Below are 14,313 nucleotides of genomic sequence, written 5' to 3'. Positions count from 1 at the left end.
GTGAAAAAGATCCACTACATGTACAGGGCTTACACTTAACACTATCCTGGCGCTCATTGGGCTATGGGCTAATAACACCAAGGCCCAATTTCATAGTGCTGCTGAACGTTAAGCAAATTTTTTTGCTAACCAACAGAAATAATAATAATAATAATGACCCGTTTTTATATAGCGCTTTTCACACCCAGAGGGCGTCCCAAAGCGCTTCACATTATTACCCCTAGTCACTGGGCCTTAAATCACTCCTTAAACCATCTCAGCTCCCTGGTGGGGGGTGGGGAGTAAACAGCCTTGTGCAACATTAATATGCGCTACTCGGCTAAATCAATCACAAGAACCATCTCTGCCCTCGCAGGTACCCATTTACCCCTGGGTGGAGAGAAGCAATTATAGTTAAGTGTCTTGCTCAGGGACACAAGTTTCACGACCGGGATTCGAACCCACACTCTGCTGAACAGAAGCACCAGAGCTTGAGTTCGGTGTTCTTATCCACTCGGCCACGACACCCTACAATGTTGTTATTTCACAGGTTAGCAAAAAAGTAGGCAGTCAATGTGCGTTTTCACCATGATTTGCATTATTAATTCATTCATTTTCATACAGTAAGCACCGGAAGGTTAGCATGCCTTTTTGTGTGCTATTGGCATGAAATGTACGATTAGCAGCACTATGAAATGGAAACATTTGCAGTAAGTACAAATCGAATTTGGGCCCAATTCTCAACTTACAAATTGAAAAACTTGTAATCATGTTTTTTTACTTTCCCTCACGAAACAAAACTACAAGACAGTACTCGGTTTAGATCCCCCAAATTGGAGCTCTGACATGTAACAATAATAATAATAATAACTTTGGGGGCTAATCATCCTTACTAAGAGCTGAATTGCGAAGGACGCGTCTACAACATGTTTGAGAAGCAGGCATACAAGGGCGCTTTTGGCTGCGAGCCACATCAACCCATTATGACCACGGAGCACAGCCAAAGATCGAAAGTGTTCGATTTTTCCCGAGGGAGGAAAACCGGATGGTCTGGAAAACCCCTGTGGCACAGCAGAGAACCAACGCACAACTCGACTCGCATTTTATATTCCCCTGGCCGGGAATCGAACTGGGGTCACCTTGATGAGAGTCAATGACTTCCGTTCTTAGTGTCAGACAAAAAGGCCCAAAAGTCAAGAAGCATATTAATTTGAAAATATTGTGTTCACTTGAAATCATGTTTTCACTTTCCCTAAAGAAAACAAAACTTTTTCAGCGTTTCGGCTTCCTCTTTGGTTTTCGTGCAAAAAAGGAAAAAAAGTTAAGAATCATGTCAAATTGAAAAATTTCCATGAAGTAACATTTTCACCGCTTCCCCCTTACGCAACAAAACTTTTTCAATGTCTCTGACATAGCAGTAAAGTCATCTCGGTTTGGTCTCGCAGAAATTGGCTTCCTCTTTGGTTTCGTGCGAACAATCCAAAAAATTAAGAATCATGTCAAATTGAAAAACTTCTATGAAATAATGTTTTCACTGCCCCTCACGAAACAAAACTTTTTCGATGACTCTAACATGACGTTAAAGTCTTATCGGTACGGTCTTGCAGAAAATGGCTTCCTCTTTAGTGTCAAGCAAAAAGTCAAATTGAAAAAACTTCTGTGAAATCTAGTTTTCACTGTCCTTCATGAAACAAAACTTTTTCAATGTCTCTGACATGGCAGTAAAGTCTCCTCTTTTTGGTCTCGCAGATTTGACTACAGTGACTCAACAACCAGTCCAGCGATAAATGAAAGCAATCCATCTGATGTTCCAGACTCAGCGACCTGTCTTTCCGTTTGCTGAGATAGGGATAGGTCATATACTTCCTATTCCAGTTATCGACGTATAGTGGTTTCAACTGCTCTCCAGTTTTCTTATCTGAACGATCTTCATCACTTGTAACCTCTGATGTCGTAGAAATCTGCTGCGAACCTCCTCCCTTTGCCTCTTGGCTTGACGGAATCTGCTCCCGGCCGCCATTTTTATTTGTGTGCCTCTTTCTTTTGCCACCCCTGGAACTATATCCTGAGGAACTTTCTTCGTCGGAAGATGTCTCGTCGGAAATCCTCGAATTGTCCTCCGATGCAGAAGCTTTCTTATTAGAGTCCTTATTATTGGACTCACTTTCAGTTACTGCATCTAGTACCCTTCTCACTGATTCTGGAGAGATGATGTGCTGCTCACACAGATCCTGTAGATTAGTCAGGTGCCTGAGTGTGTGCTTTGAGAAGTCTTCCTGCAGCAGGTAGTTTCTAGACAGCCACTTTAGGTCGCTGGAGGCGGAATTTTTTACATCTTCACCATTCTCACTTGTAACTTCATCATCTTCATGACCATCTTCGTAGGAATCTTGCAGCTGTTGTGACTTGGAGTAGGCTTGTGAGGACTGAAAGCTGGGCTCCTGCGAGTTGCTTGATTTCTCATGTAAGGCACGAAACGGTCGCTGAAACTCCTTCAAAATATCTTGTCCTGGAAAGGATAAGTGTTGGTTTTATTTTGGGGTTGAACAAAATAATTTATGCGAGTATTATGTATTTACTTTATTACATATCCAATAGCGCAAGTAGCACCAACAACAGGAAGAATAGGAATTGATTATGAAGTCATCGGAGTGTGGGTTCGAATCCAATACAGTACAATACAAAAATGTTTTATATACTGCCATTTCATCAAGATCACAGTGGTTTGTGATGATACAAAAAAAAACCATGGAAACGATGATACAAAAGTTGATACTGAGTTTGGAAAAGCCTTCATAGTGCCACCCCAGCTGTATACAGCTCAGGGATAAAATACTCCCCAGGGAGCTGAGAAAGATTACAGGAATGTTTTGGCCCAATGTCCAGGGCACTAATGTAAAGCACGTTGACATGTTATTGAAAAATGCCTTATTTAAGAACTAGTTATTATAATTTATTATTATTATTATTATTATTATTTTATTCGCCATAACAGTACAAAACAAAATACATTGACAACATTATACCCCAAGATGGGCAAGGGACAACAAAAGCAAATACATACTATGATCCGTAGATCTGTTGCCCCACACCTGGGGTACACAATAAAATTAATATAGATTTAACATAATATAGTACACTATGCAATAATAAAAGCAGAACATTAAAAATCAATAGAAAATGCTAAATATATATTAAGAATAAAAAATAAATTAAATTAAAAATAAATAAATAAGTAAAAATAACAGATGGGGTAAGGATAAACAATAAAGGGAAATAAATAAATAAATAAATAAAACCTAAACTTGTAGATAAATTAAAACGACTTAAAATTTTGCACAAGTGATAGGGCTAAAGCTACTATTCAGTAGATTCATGAGGTTGACAGACAGAAAATCTAAGTGATTTGAGAAAGCTGTGGAAGGGCAAGAGCAGTAGTGAATTACGAATGTTTTCTGGCAAACTAGACCAAAGTCTGGGAAAAAGATGAGGAGCAGATAAGTGCAGAGCATCGGTTCTAGCATACAGGTGTTTGAAGGTGAGAACATTATGTATTGATCCTATCATGATTAAAATGCATGATTTTGGTTTTCACAAGTTAAATCAATCTACGCGTGAATTTTACAGAGACTTGCACGGTCTTTGATAAGATGAATCCATCAAACCCTTTAAATATTCCATAGCGTCTTTACTCACTTCCGAGAAGTTTGTGGCGACTTTGGTGGAAGTGTTTGTGGACTTGTTCGACCTGATAGAAACTTTTGAAGTGGCGTAGAAATCCATCCATGTTGCGTACTTTGTTGATATCACTAGCAGAAAAAATAAGATCGGTCTATTTTATAGTGTTTGTACAAAACTATTGGGAAAGAACAAAACAAAACTAAATTGTGAAAAAACAAGGTCTTTGTCTAGTGACCTGTCGGAGATTTGCGGGGAGTTCGTCCATTGTGATGGGCCAGAGTATGAGAAGGATCGGGTTCACCATGAGTGGAGTGTACGTAGAATGTGAAGAAGTTTGGTGTCAGACGATCTTTATCAACCCTCCTGGTAATGTTTAATGGTGGCAAAACTGTGCCCGAACAAACTGTGTTTTAAGGCTACATAAAAAGTGTTGACCTGAGAACAAAAGAAGTCAACTTAATGTAGGACTTGAAACACTACGTGGACTAACACACGTCCACATAGTGTTATTGACAGAGTTGAAGAATAAGATTTTCCTTAAACAGCCAATAATAGCTTGAGTCCATAGCAAACATAAAAAAAAAAAAAAAACGAGTCTCTTACCTCACGTTAAAACATGGTAAAAATGTTTTTTCTACAGAACGCTTCTAGCAAAATTTCTGAAAAACCCGGGGTAAAACAAACCTGAGCGACAAAGGAATTGTGACGTCAGTGGCGGCTATTTGGTGTGGAAAGTAGCGCCCTCAGTTTGCCACAGCTGGAGAACTGTGTTCACACCCAGTTAGGGGAATATCGTCACTGGCGCCAAGAGGTCATTATAATAGATAAGCCGTTTTTGACTCTCGGCTGAAAAAGCCGCGCGGCCGGGTGCATTTTTGACTCGAGTTATTCATTACTTAATGCAAATTTTGAGAGTAAAATGGTTATTAACTGGTATCTACGATGTCTATTTGGCCTAAAAGGTAATAATTGAAATATCGAGATCATCCTTTATTGGCTCTTTAAGTGTAAAGAAAAAAGGAATGTCCACTACGCCTGGGCGACTAGTGCGACTAGTGTCGTAGTCGCGACTATTTATCAAATAGCAGGCTGGTATAATTGATTTATCATTTCAAAACCACAGTATGTACTATTAAATGGTCCGACAGTAGGAGGGTAAGTCCATAACCTCCTGATCCCAAATCCATCAAAATCGGGTCAAAACATCGGGATGAGATGTGGAGAATGTGGGGAATCAAGGATAGAGTGTCATGGTCGAGTGGTTAAGAGCATCGAATTCAAGTTCTGCTGCTGATTCACTGGAGTATGGGTTCGAATCCCGATCGTGACACTTGTGTCCTTGAGCAAGATACTTTACTATAATTGCTTCTCTTCACCCAGGGGTATAAATGGGTACCTGCGATGGTAGAGGTTGATATTGTGTATGAAAAAGCCACAAGCGCCTTACAGGCAGCCCAGGGCTGTATACTCCCAAGGGAGCTGAGAAACATTACAAAGGGATGTTATTGGCCCCATGACCAGGGGACTAATGTAGAGCGCATTGATATAGTTATTGTGAAATGCACTGTATAAGAATTTGTTATTATTTTAACAGGGGTGTAGGAGGGCACACAGCTTTGATAACATTTTTTTTAACACTTTTGTCTTACCCTGGGACGGCCCCTGCCAACAAAGAGTTTAAAATTAAAATAAATAAACTAGCCTTACCTTGTAGACGTCACTGTTCCATCACGACCAATGCGATCACCAACCCGTAACTTCTGAGCAGCCACCCAGCCGTCCCAATTGAACAATCTAACATCTAAGTATGTAAACACAAGGATTAAAACAATTTTAATTATCGGGTATTCAAAGAGTACTTCCAGCAGAGAAAATAAAAGAAATAGTACAAAACTTAAACTTAAAAAAGTCTTATGACCAAACAAGGAAGATTTTTGTCAAAAGAATTAAAGCAGGCACATACAAATTGTGGGCAGATAGAATTAAATGGGTATGAGGTTTTGGGGGGTAAAGATTCATCTTGGACTGGAACTACAGAGAGCCTTTTACCAGTCGGGAACAGCGACTGTAAGCTGGACGTTCTGAGGGAGAGGTTATGCTCCGAGTGATCATCCAAGATCAACATCAACTTGAGAGCGATGATGATGTACGCTAGAGCTTGGCACTCCACTGCTGGTGCTTCTAAGATCTTGTTCCCTTTGGTAGATTTGTGACTCGGGTCTTTGGTGGGCGTCGTTGAGAAGGTTCCAACCTGAAGATGTAACTGGTGGGTGAAGCCGCAGAGCTCAACTATAGTATAGAAGCACACATCATTAAAAAAAAAATGTCCTAAAAATTCAAATCAATTCAGTTCAATATTTTCTTAAAGGCAGTGGACACTATTGGTAATTACTCAAAATAATTGTTAGCATAAAACCTTACTTGGTAATGAGTAATAGGGAGCTGTTGATAGTAAAAAACTTTGTGAGAAACAGCTCCCTCTGAAGTAACGTAGTTTTCGAGACAGAAGTAATTGTCCATGAATTCGATTTCGAGACCTCGGATTTAGAATTTGAGGTCTCGAAATCAAGCATCTGAAAGCCCACAACTTCGTGTGGCAAGGGTGTTTTTTCTTTCATTATTATCTCACAACTTCGACGGCCGATTGAGCTCAAATTTACACAGGTTTGTTATTTTATGCATCAGTTGAGATACACCAAGTGAGAAAACTGGTCTTTGACAATTACCAATAGTGTCCATTGCTTTAAACTGGGTACCACAACCCTGTATAAGAAAACAGTAAAATAAGCAAATGAATTAAGGTTCTAACAATTGGAAAGAAAGTGCGTAAAATGCACGATGCCCAGCAACAGAATGCACCTTCGGAACCACCAAGTATGTATTGTCTGAACCAGAGCAAAGGCCAGTGCCCAATTTCATAGAGCTGCTAAGCACAAAAATTGGCTTAGCATGAAATTTCGTCCTTGATAAAACAAAGATTACCCACGAAATTTCCACGTGAATACCAGTAACAAGCAGTACGTAACAATTGGAAATTTAGTTAGTAAATCCTTTTATAATCAAGATAGAAATTTCATGCTGATCAAATTTTTGTGCTTAGCAGCTCTATGAAATTGGGCCCAGGTCGTCCGGGATGGTAAACCTTGATGAGACTGGTGACATATGCAGGGCGGTTTTGTGGAAACATTAGACCCCCTTGAAAATCAGTATGCTTGTCTGGTCCCTCTGGATCCAAGGGCACACCGCTACATGATGCGTATGAACCACCACCATGCATACTGACCTAAAACCGTCCATGAGCTAGTTTAAATCATGCGCCAGATGGCACCCTCAAGTGATCATTGTGTTCAAGCTCGCACATGTATATTTCAACGTACCTGGAAGATTCAATACATGAACCATCCTTGCGACAGTGAAGCTCAAGTCAAGTTGGAGTGAGTGGAACGGGATGAACTCTAACTTCTCAGTAAGCTTGGTGACGAGTTGGATGATTAAAGTGATATCAGGAATGTGCTGAAAAAAAAAAAAAATATTGGTAATAAGTAATTGAAGAACGAAAAGAAGACCGAACGAAAGGAATCATATAACATGTTTTATATCGCAAAATAAACCCATATTATAAACATAAAAGAGGGACTCATCGAACTCTCAACAAAAATATTTTCACATGTGAACATTTTTGTAAAACACTAACATAACCAACATCAAAATTTGTTGTGTGTGTGTCAGAGTGTGCTAAATAATTGGGTCTCAGCATTCATCACTGCAATAACCTACATTACATATCTTTCTAAAAGTTTGTATATACTCAGCGCCTTGAGTACCTCAGTTTGGAAAATACATGCGCTATTATAAGACTTCGATGTTATTATTATTACTTACTGATATAAAGACAAAATGTAACTCTTCACAAAATATTTCACTATGCAAAGTACTGAAGCAAAACAAATGCAAGCGTGAGTTGAATATGGAGAAATATAGCACACATGTGTCCAATATCCAATGAGGCACCCTATATTTGTCCCTATTCCACAAAAGTGCATCTTTAATTAGTGCTTTACACATAGTTAGAACAGTGCAATAAACTGGGCGTGAAATGAACCATGCAAGATGGTTTAAAGGGTCTATGTAACTTTTGTAGGACAAAAAACACAATGTCCACAGATTTACACTAAACTTACAGTTTGAAGATAATGGTAGTATAAAGCTTCCCTGAAAATATTACGTGCTGAGGTGCTGTAGTTTTTGGGAAATGAGTAAAACAGTGTTATGAAAATTATTTTAATCATTTACAAACGTATTTTCATGACATTGTTTTACTCATTTCTCGAGAACTACAGCACCTCAGTAAGTAATATTTGAAGGGAAGCTTTCCACTATCATTATCTTCAAACCATTTAAGTTTAATGTAAATCTATGGACATTTTGAAAAAGTACCCAAATCCTTTAAAGGCACTGGCAACTATTGGTAATTACCCAAAATAATTGTTAGCATAAAAACTTACTTTATAACCAGCAATGGAGAGCTATTGATAGTATAACAAATTGTGAGAAAGGGATCTGTTATGTAGTTTTTTGAGAAAGACGTAACCTTGCACTAAAATATTTGAATTGAATAAGAGGCCTCAGCTGAGGTCTCAAATTCAAGCATAAAAGCACACAACTTATGTGACAAGGGTGTTTTTCTTCCACCATTCTCTCGCAATTTTGAAGACCAATTGAGTCAAAATGTTCAAAGGTTTATTATTTTATGCATATGTTGGGATACAACAACTAAGAAGACTGGTCTTTGACAATTACCAAAGGTGTCCAGAGCTTTTAATATCCCACTGTTGTTGCCATGGATCGCCCAATCAGAATCAAGGATTCAAATCTGCTTGAAGATATTACATATTATCATACCATTTGAGGATTGCAAAATCTATTGATGTCTTTGGGGCCCATGTTCTTGGCGATGTGGTCGGAGATGACATCAGCTGTCGACCTCAAGGGAAGGCGGGCCTCACGAACAAATCTAGTCAATAAACAAAAACAAATCACTTCATGACTTCATTAAAACCAAATTTATTTAATGTAGATTCAAAAGATAGTTGGAGAGAGATTCAAGATGACTCTCGAACCAAACTGACAAAAATGTCTGGTCAAAGATTGTTTGTTCCATTATTTGTGAAAAATGTAGAAATGTTCCCAAACTTACATGAATATTGATATTCAACACATGTAATGGTCCAACAATTTGGGCATGATTGTCAGCAGGTTGGAGCCGTTGGGATGATAATGAATTTTCAGATAGCACAGGGATTAAAGGCAGTGTACACCATTGGTAATTACCAAAGACTAGCCTTCACAGTTGGTGTATCTCAAAATATGCGTAAAATAACAAACATGTGAAAATTTGAGCTCAGTCGGTCATCGAAGTTGCGAGATAATAATGAAAGAAAAAAAAAACCTTGCCACACGAAGTTGTGTGCGTTTAGATGGTTGATTTCGAGACCTCAAGTTCTAAATCTGAGGTCTCAAAATCAAATTCGTGGAAAGTTACTTCTTTCTCGAAAACTATGGCACTTCAGAGGGAGCCTTTTCTCACAATGTTTTATACCATCAACCTCTCCCCATTACTCGTCACCAAGAAAGGTTTTATGCCAATAATTATTTTGAGTAATTACCAATAGTGTCCACTGCCTTTAATGGAAAAAATGTCAGTGCGAAACATACCATTAAAGGTAAATACCTCTGTTTTTTTTTTATCCAACATGATTATAGCTATATATAGTAAAACTAAACTGAAGATTCATTTGAAAAAGGGGTAGTGCTTTTAAAAAATTGAGACTTTTCCGAAACCTATTTCTGGGAAACCTTAGAAGCAAAAATATTTCTCGGATTGAAATGTTTTTGAATAATTTTCTCTAAAACTACATTACTTTTAATGTGAATTGTTTCTCAAAATGTATCAACAGCTGCAGACACTGCAGCAGTGCTTCATACCAAGTAGTTTTTTTATGGTCATTCATTTTTGGAGCAATTACCAAAGGTACACCCTCCCTTTAAAAAAGGCAAGACAAAATGGAGATGCCCACAAAGAAGCCAGAATAACCCAGGCATGATACTTCACGGAGGACATGAAGGCGATGGCCACCATGCCCCCCGGTCATTGCCTTGGTGCCCTTGAAATGCTAAAGTAGAAGGGTGGCCTTTACCTTTACCTAGCAGAAAATGCCTCGGTGCTCTTGCCCTTTCAAAAACGAAGCATACAGGTCTGGAAACCGTTTCTTACCTTAGCAAGTCTGAAATAAGAACAGGCTCCTTTAAGAACCTCAGCCCTAGGTACATAAAGCACACGCTGTCCCAGAGTACAAGCCTTGTTCTTCCCGATGACGTGTGGCGGGCGTAGCGGGCGTTCCTGCCCGCCGACTCTCCTTTATCAGTCTCATGAAGCCAGTTATCCTTTGCAATGCTCTTACGGCGCACTTTGCCTGTATTAAAGTTCATGATCGAAATTGAGTTGAGTTAAAGACACTGGACACTATTGGTAATTGTCAAAGACCAGTCTTTTCAGATCGTGTATCTCAACATATGCATAAAATAAAATTTTTGCATTGAGGATAAAGATATGAAAAAGTTTGCGGTAACACCATGTAATGACTATCTCTAAATGAGTTGGGGTGGTTCTGAAAAGAACCGTTGGATTAACTCGATGTTTCGATCAGTTTGCTTCGATCGTCTTCTGGAGAAAGCTGGACTCTGATGCTGCATGCAGAGATGTTTTTACCATTCATGTGACTGGTAGAAGAGTAGAGGCATCACAAACCTTTCTTGCGGGATCTTGGCCCATTTGAAGACACCCTCGACTCCTCCATAGTGTTTGGATCCTCCTCCTTCTTTTCCTCCAGGTCATCGTCAGCGTCTTCCAGCGCTTCAGCCGCACCCTCAGATTGAGGACTATTGCAGAAGGCCAGCTTGGACTGACTGACAAAGCGGAACCACAGTTGCATCACAACCTCCTGTTGAGACGGGAAAATAAACTTAGTAATCGTAATTTGGGTGTGATCCCTGGCTACACGGCAGTTAACGTTTGTATTGACAAAATAGGGACAGCGCCAACCTAGGGATAGATAGCTCAGTTGGTAGAGCGCCGGCACGTTAATCCGGAGGTCGTTGGTTCAAATCGATTTCTAGTCAATTCTTTGTTCAACCCAAAAATCATCTAAAAATTTACCCAGTCAGTTTCCCTTGTGGTTTATATTGATTAAATAAACTTAGATGAACAAAATGTTCTTTCAGGCAAGTCATTCACATAACGGGGCACTCAGGTTGGTGTATAGTGGTTCCTTTCACCACCTTCCACATCTAGGAACCTAAGTTTGAATCCCGGGGGGAGGGGGGGGGGGATGGGGGTATGTGGATTGGGTTTTCAGGCCCTACCTGATGGCGGAACCACAGTTGCATCACAACCTCCTGGTGAGGCGGGAAAATAAACTTAGATGAACAAAAAGTTCACTCAGGCAAGTCATTCATATAACAGGGCACTCAGGCTGGTGTAGTGGTTTCTTTACCCACCTTCCACATCTAGGAACCTAGTACAGTGATTAAGTTTGCGTTTCTAAGATTAACCCTTTGGGCCATATCCGAATTGGTGGCTACAGCTATTATGGCTAGGATTGTTGCTAAGGACATACTATATACTTAGGTTTAGCCGTAGCCAATGATATAGCCACAGCCTTATACTCACATCAAGTCTAGCCGGGTATCCCAATCCAACCAGTGCCTTGACTTGAGCTTTCAGGATACCTTGGAAAAGCTCACAAGAAAACCAGGATCTTTCTTCCTTGACTTCTGATGGAAAAAAAAAATTTAGAAAGAAGAATTACAAGTAGCTATTGTGAACAGGGCCCAACTTCATAGATAGATATACCAACTGTTAAGGACAGTCTTTGACAATTATCAATAATGTCCACTGCCTTTAAGCAGAAAACATTCCCTGTCAATTGTCTGCTAAGCAGAAATGAGCAGGATACCAGCCCCAAATTGTACTTGTGACATGGTCTTTTGGCTGGTAAACTTAGTCTGGGGAGCATAATTTTGTTGTGCTGAGCTAGTTTTTGTGCTTAAAGACAGTGGACACCTTTGGTAATTGCAAAAAAACAATCTTCTCACTTTGTGTATCTCAACATATGCATTTAAATAACACATTTTAGCTCAATTGGTCGTCAAAGTGGCAAGATAATAATAAAAGAAAAAACACCCTTGTCACACAAAATTTTGTGCTTTCGGATGCTTGATTTTGAGACCTCAAAATCTAATTCTGAGGTCTCAAAATCAAATTTGTGGAAATTTCAGAGGGAGCCGTTTTTGACAATGTTTTATTCTATCAACAGCTCTCCATTACTGGTTACCAAGTAAGTTTTTATGCAAGAAGTTATTTTGAGTAATTACCAATTAGTGTCCACTGCCTTTAAGATACCAGCCCCAAATTGTACTTGTGACATGGTCTTTTGGCTGGTAAACTTATTCTGGTAAGCATAATTAATGTGCTTAGCTAGTTTTTGTGCTTAAAGGCAGTGGACACTATTGGTAATTGGCAAAGACTAGCCTTCACAGTTGGTGTATCTCAAAATATGCATAAAATAACAAACCTGTGAAAATTTGAGCTCAATCGGTCATTGAAGTTGCGAGATAATAATGAAAGAAAAACAACCCTTGCAACACAAAGTTGTGTGCGTTTAGATGGTTGATTTCAAGACCTCAAGTTCTAAACTTGAGGTCTCAAAATCAAATTCGTGGAAAATTACTTCTTTCTCGAAAACTATGGCACTTCAGAGGGAGACGTTTCTCACAATGTTTTATATCATCAACCTCTTCCCATTACTCGTCACCAAGAACGGTTTTATGCCAATAATTATTTTGAGTAATTACCAATAGTGTCCATGGCCTTTAAAGTGCGAGGTCACAATACAAATCACTATGGCGATACTGACAACTCATCTTACGATGAATCTTATTGTGCTTTGTGAGATCGAGCCCTGAACACACAAAGAAAAAAACGTAGGCAGTTTCCAGGACTTGAATTTTAAGAAAATCACCACCAAGTTAGCAGGGCTTGTGGCATAAAAAAACACTACACTGCAGACATGTCCTTTGCATGATGTGGAAGAGTAAAGGTTAACCCCTGTTCACATGTACATGTAGCAAGCACCCTTGTATAAGGCTTTCGGGGGGTGAAAAAGCGCTATAGAAAAACTTAATATTATTAATATTAGAAAACAAACAACCCTTGAGGTCTTTGTCACACACCAGTTTCATCTGCAGAGTTTTCTCTCTTCCTCCCCTTCTTAGTAGACGTCTTGTAGGAGCGAGAATAGTCCAGTTTGGTATCATAATCATCGTCCATCTCAAGCACACGCATCCCCTATATTAAGAAGAAAACAGTGGTAAATAAAACGCAACAAAAATCAACTCAAGGTGAAATACCAAGAATTATTGTGTGCAGGGATGAGGTGATGAAAATGAAATAATCTAGTAATAAACCATAAAGAAAACTGACTGGGTGAATTACAAAAAATTTACTAGAGCAGAATTTAAACATGCGACCTCCCCACTTATATTATAATTGTGCTGTTTACCACCTGAGATTATCTATCCCTAATGTTCGTGTTTGTAAACATCGTTGTTCAGGAATCTAGAACTATTAAGAAAACAATTAAGTATTAAACTTCCTTATTAAACTATGATGGGAGGTTTGTTCCTTTATTTATCATGCGTGGAGACGAATAGCGATAGCATGATTAGGGCTAAATAGCTCAGTTTGTAAATGTATATTGTTTATTTTGTATGCCTGTGTAATCATTATAATATGGGGTTTTTGCCATAATTTGTTATTTTGGCTGAAAATAGGACAGTGAATTGAATTGAAAATAGATAGCAATATGCAATATGTTTTGATTTATTATGTCTTTTATGATTTTAATTTAATGATAAATAAATTACCTGTGACTGCGTTTCACATTCTGGGCAATAGAACAGTCCGCCATGTTCATAGAATTCCACTTCTTGTCGGCAGTTACCACATGCAGGCATGATTAATCACTCAAACTGCAAACAAACCCCAACCCCAAAAAGTAAAAAGTAAAATTGTTTTGAAGTTAAACCATGGACAGTCTGGTGACTTGCCTGTCGCACTGCCACATGTTACGCCTTCAAAGAAGTTCAGCTACCAGACTTAAAATACAATCTCAAATTGCAACACTTTTCCAGCTCCTTTTTGAGCTAAATAAAGAATTGACAGCCACAATTAGGAAACCAATCTCCCTCCAAAAAGTCCACCATTGAAGTAAATCCAATTCTTCATTGTCATTTGGGTGGCATGAAGTAATAGCAGTGATTCTGTCCTCATCCCAGCTCCAGAGCAAACTCTCTCCAGCACGTGCATTGATTTCACTGTACGGAGGCATAAAACGTACACAAAGAAATTTAACAAAAGAACAAGTTAAATACCTACAAAAAGTTACAATCAACTATTATTAAGAGATTCTATTACTTTGATTTATGTATAAACAATGTTGATTTATACTAATAGGTAATTATTAGTTTATACTAAATTGCTAACTTCAAATTGGTTAGAAAACTTTGTGTATGTCATCTCAGCACCCCCGTACA

At 38.8% G+C, this 14,313-nt stretch overlaps 1 protein-coding gene across 2 annotated transcripts; it reads right to left on the bottom strand.

The window, feature by feature from the left end:
• Window positions 1-1,037: 1,037 nt before the first annotated feature.
• LOC117294577 (TATA box-binding protein-associated factor RNA polymerase I subunit B-like) lies at window positions 1,038-14,089 on the bottom strand. Of its 2 annotated transcripts, none has more exons than XM_033777044.1 (11): window positions 13,645-14,089; window positions 12,952-13,066; window positions 11,390-11,493; window positions 10,469-10,661; window positions 9,935-10,133; window positions 8,563-8,674; window positions 7,038-7,173; window positions 5,710-5,949; window positions 5,368-5,461; window positions 3,676-3,788; window positions 1,038-2,488 (listed from the first exon to the last, which is right to left on the bottom strand). In XM_033777044.1, the coding sequence occupies exons 1-11, from the start codon at window positions 13,732-13,734 to the stop codon at window positions 1,653-1,655; spliced, it is 2,232 nt and encodes a 743-aa protein (XP_033632935.1). In that variant the 5' UTR covers window positions 13,735-14,089; the 3' UTR covers window positions 1,038-1,652. The 2 variants fall into 2 exon arrangements, with proteins under 2 accessions (XP_033632935.1, XP_033632936.1); XM_033777045.1 differs by having other exon boundaries at window positions 11,390-11,490.
• Between the last annotated feature and the right edge of the window lie 224 nt (window positions 14,090-14,313).

Source organism: Asterias rubens, chromosome 9 (assembly GCF_902459465.1).
Source record: "Asterias rubens chromosome 9, eAstRub1.3, whole genome shotgun sequence".
Lineage (NCBI taxonomy): Eukaryota > Metazoa > Echinodermata > Asteroidea > Forcipulatida > Asteriidae > Asterias > Asterias rubens.
Note: the sequence above shows the minus strand (reverse complement) of the source record. Positions and strands in the feature narration are given on the sequence as shown.

Bases quoted from the DNA above. Each gene is read 5' to 3' on its own strand.
- LOC117294577 (XM_033777044.1), bottom strand. From the start codon at position 13,734: ATGCCTGCATGTGGTAACTGCCGACAAGAAGTGGAATTCTATGAACAT. The intron at 10,662-11,389 runs GTGAGTATAAGG...CCGTCTCAACAG, and splicing joins GATACCCGGCTAGACTTGAT to GAGGTTGTGATGCAACTGTG. The intron at 5,462-5,709 runs GTAAAAGGCTCT...TTACATACTTAG, and splicing joins ACAGTCGCTGTTCCCGACTG to ATGTTAGATTGTTCAATTGG.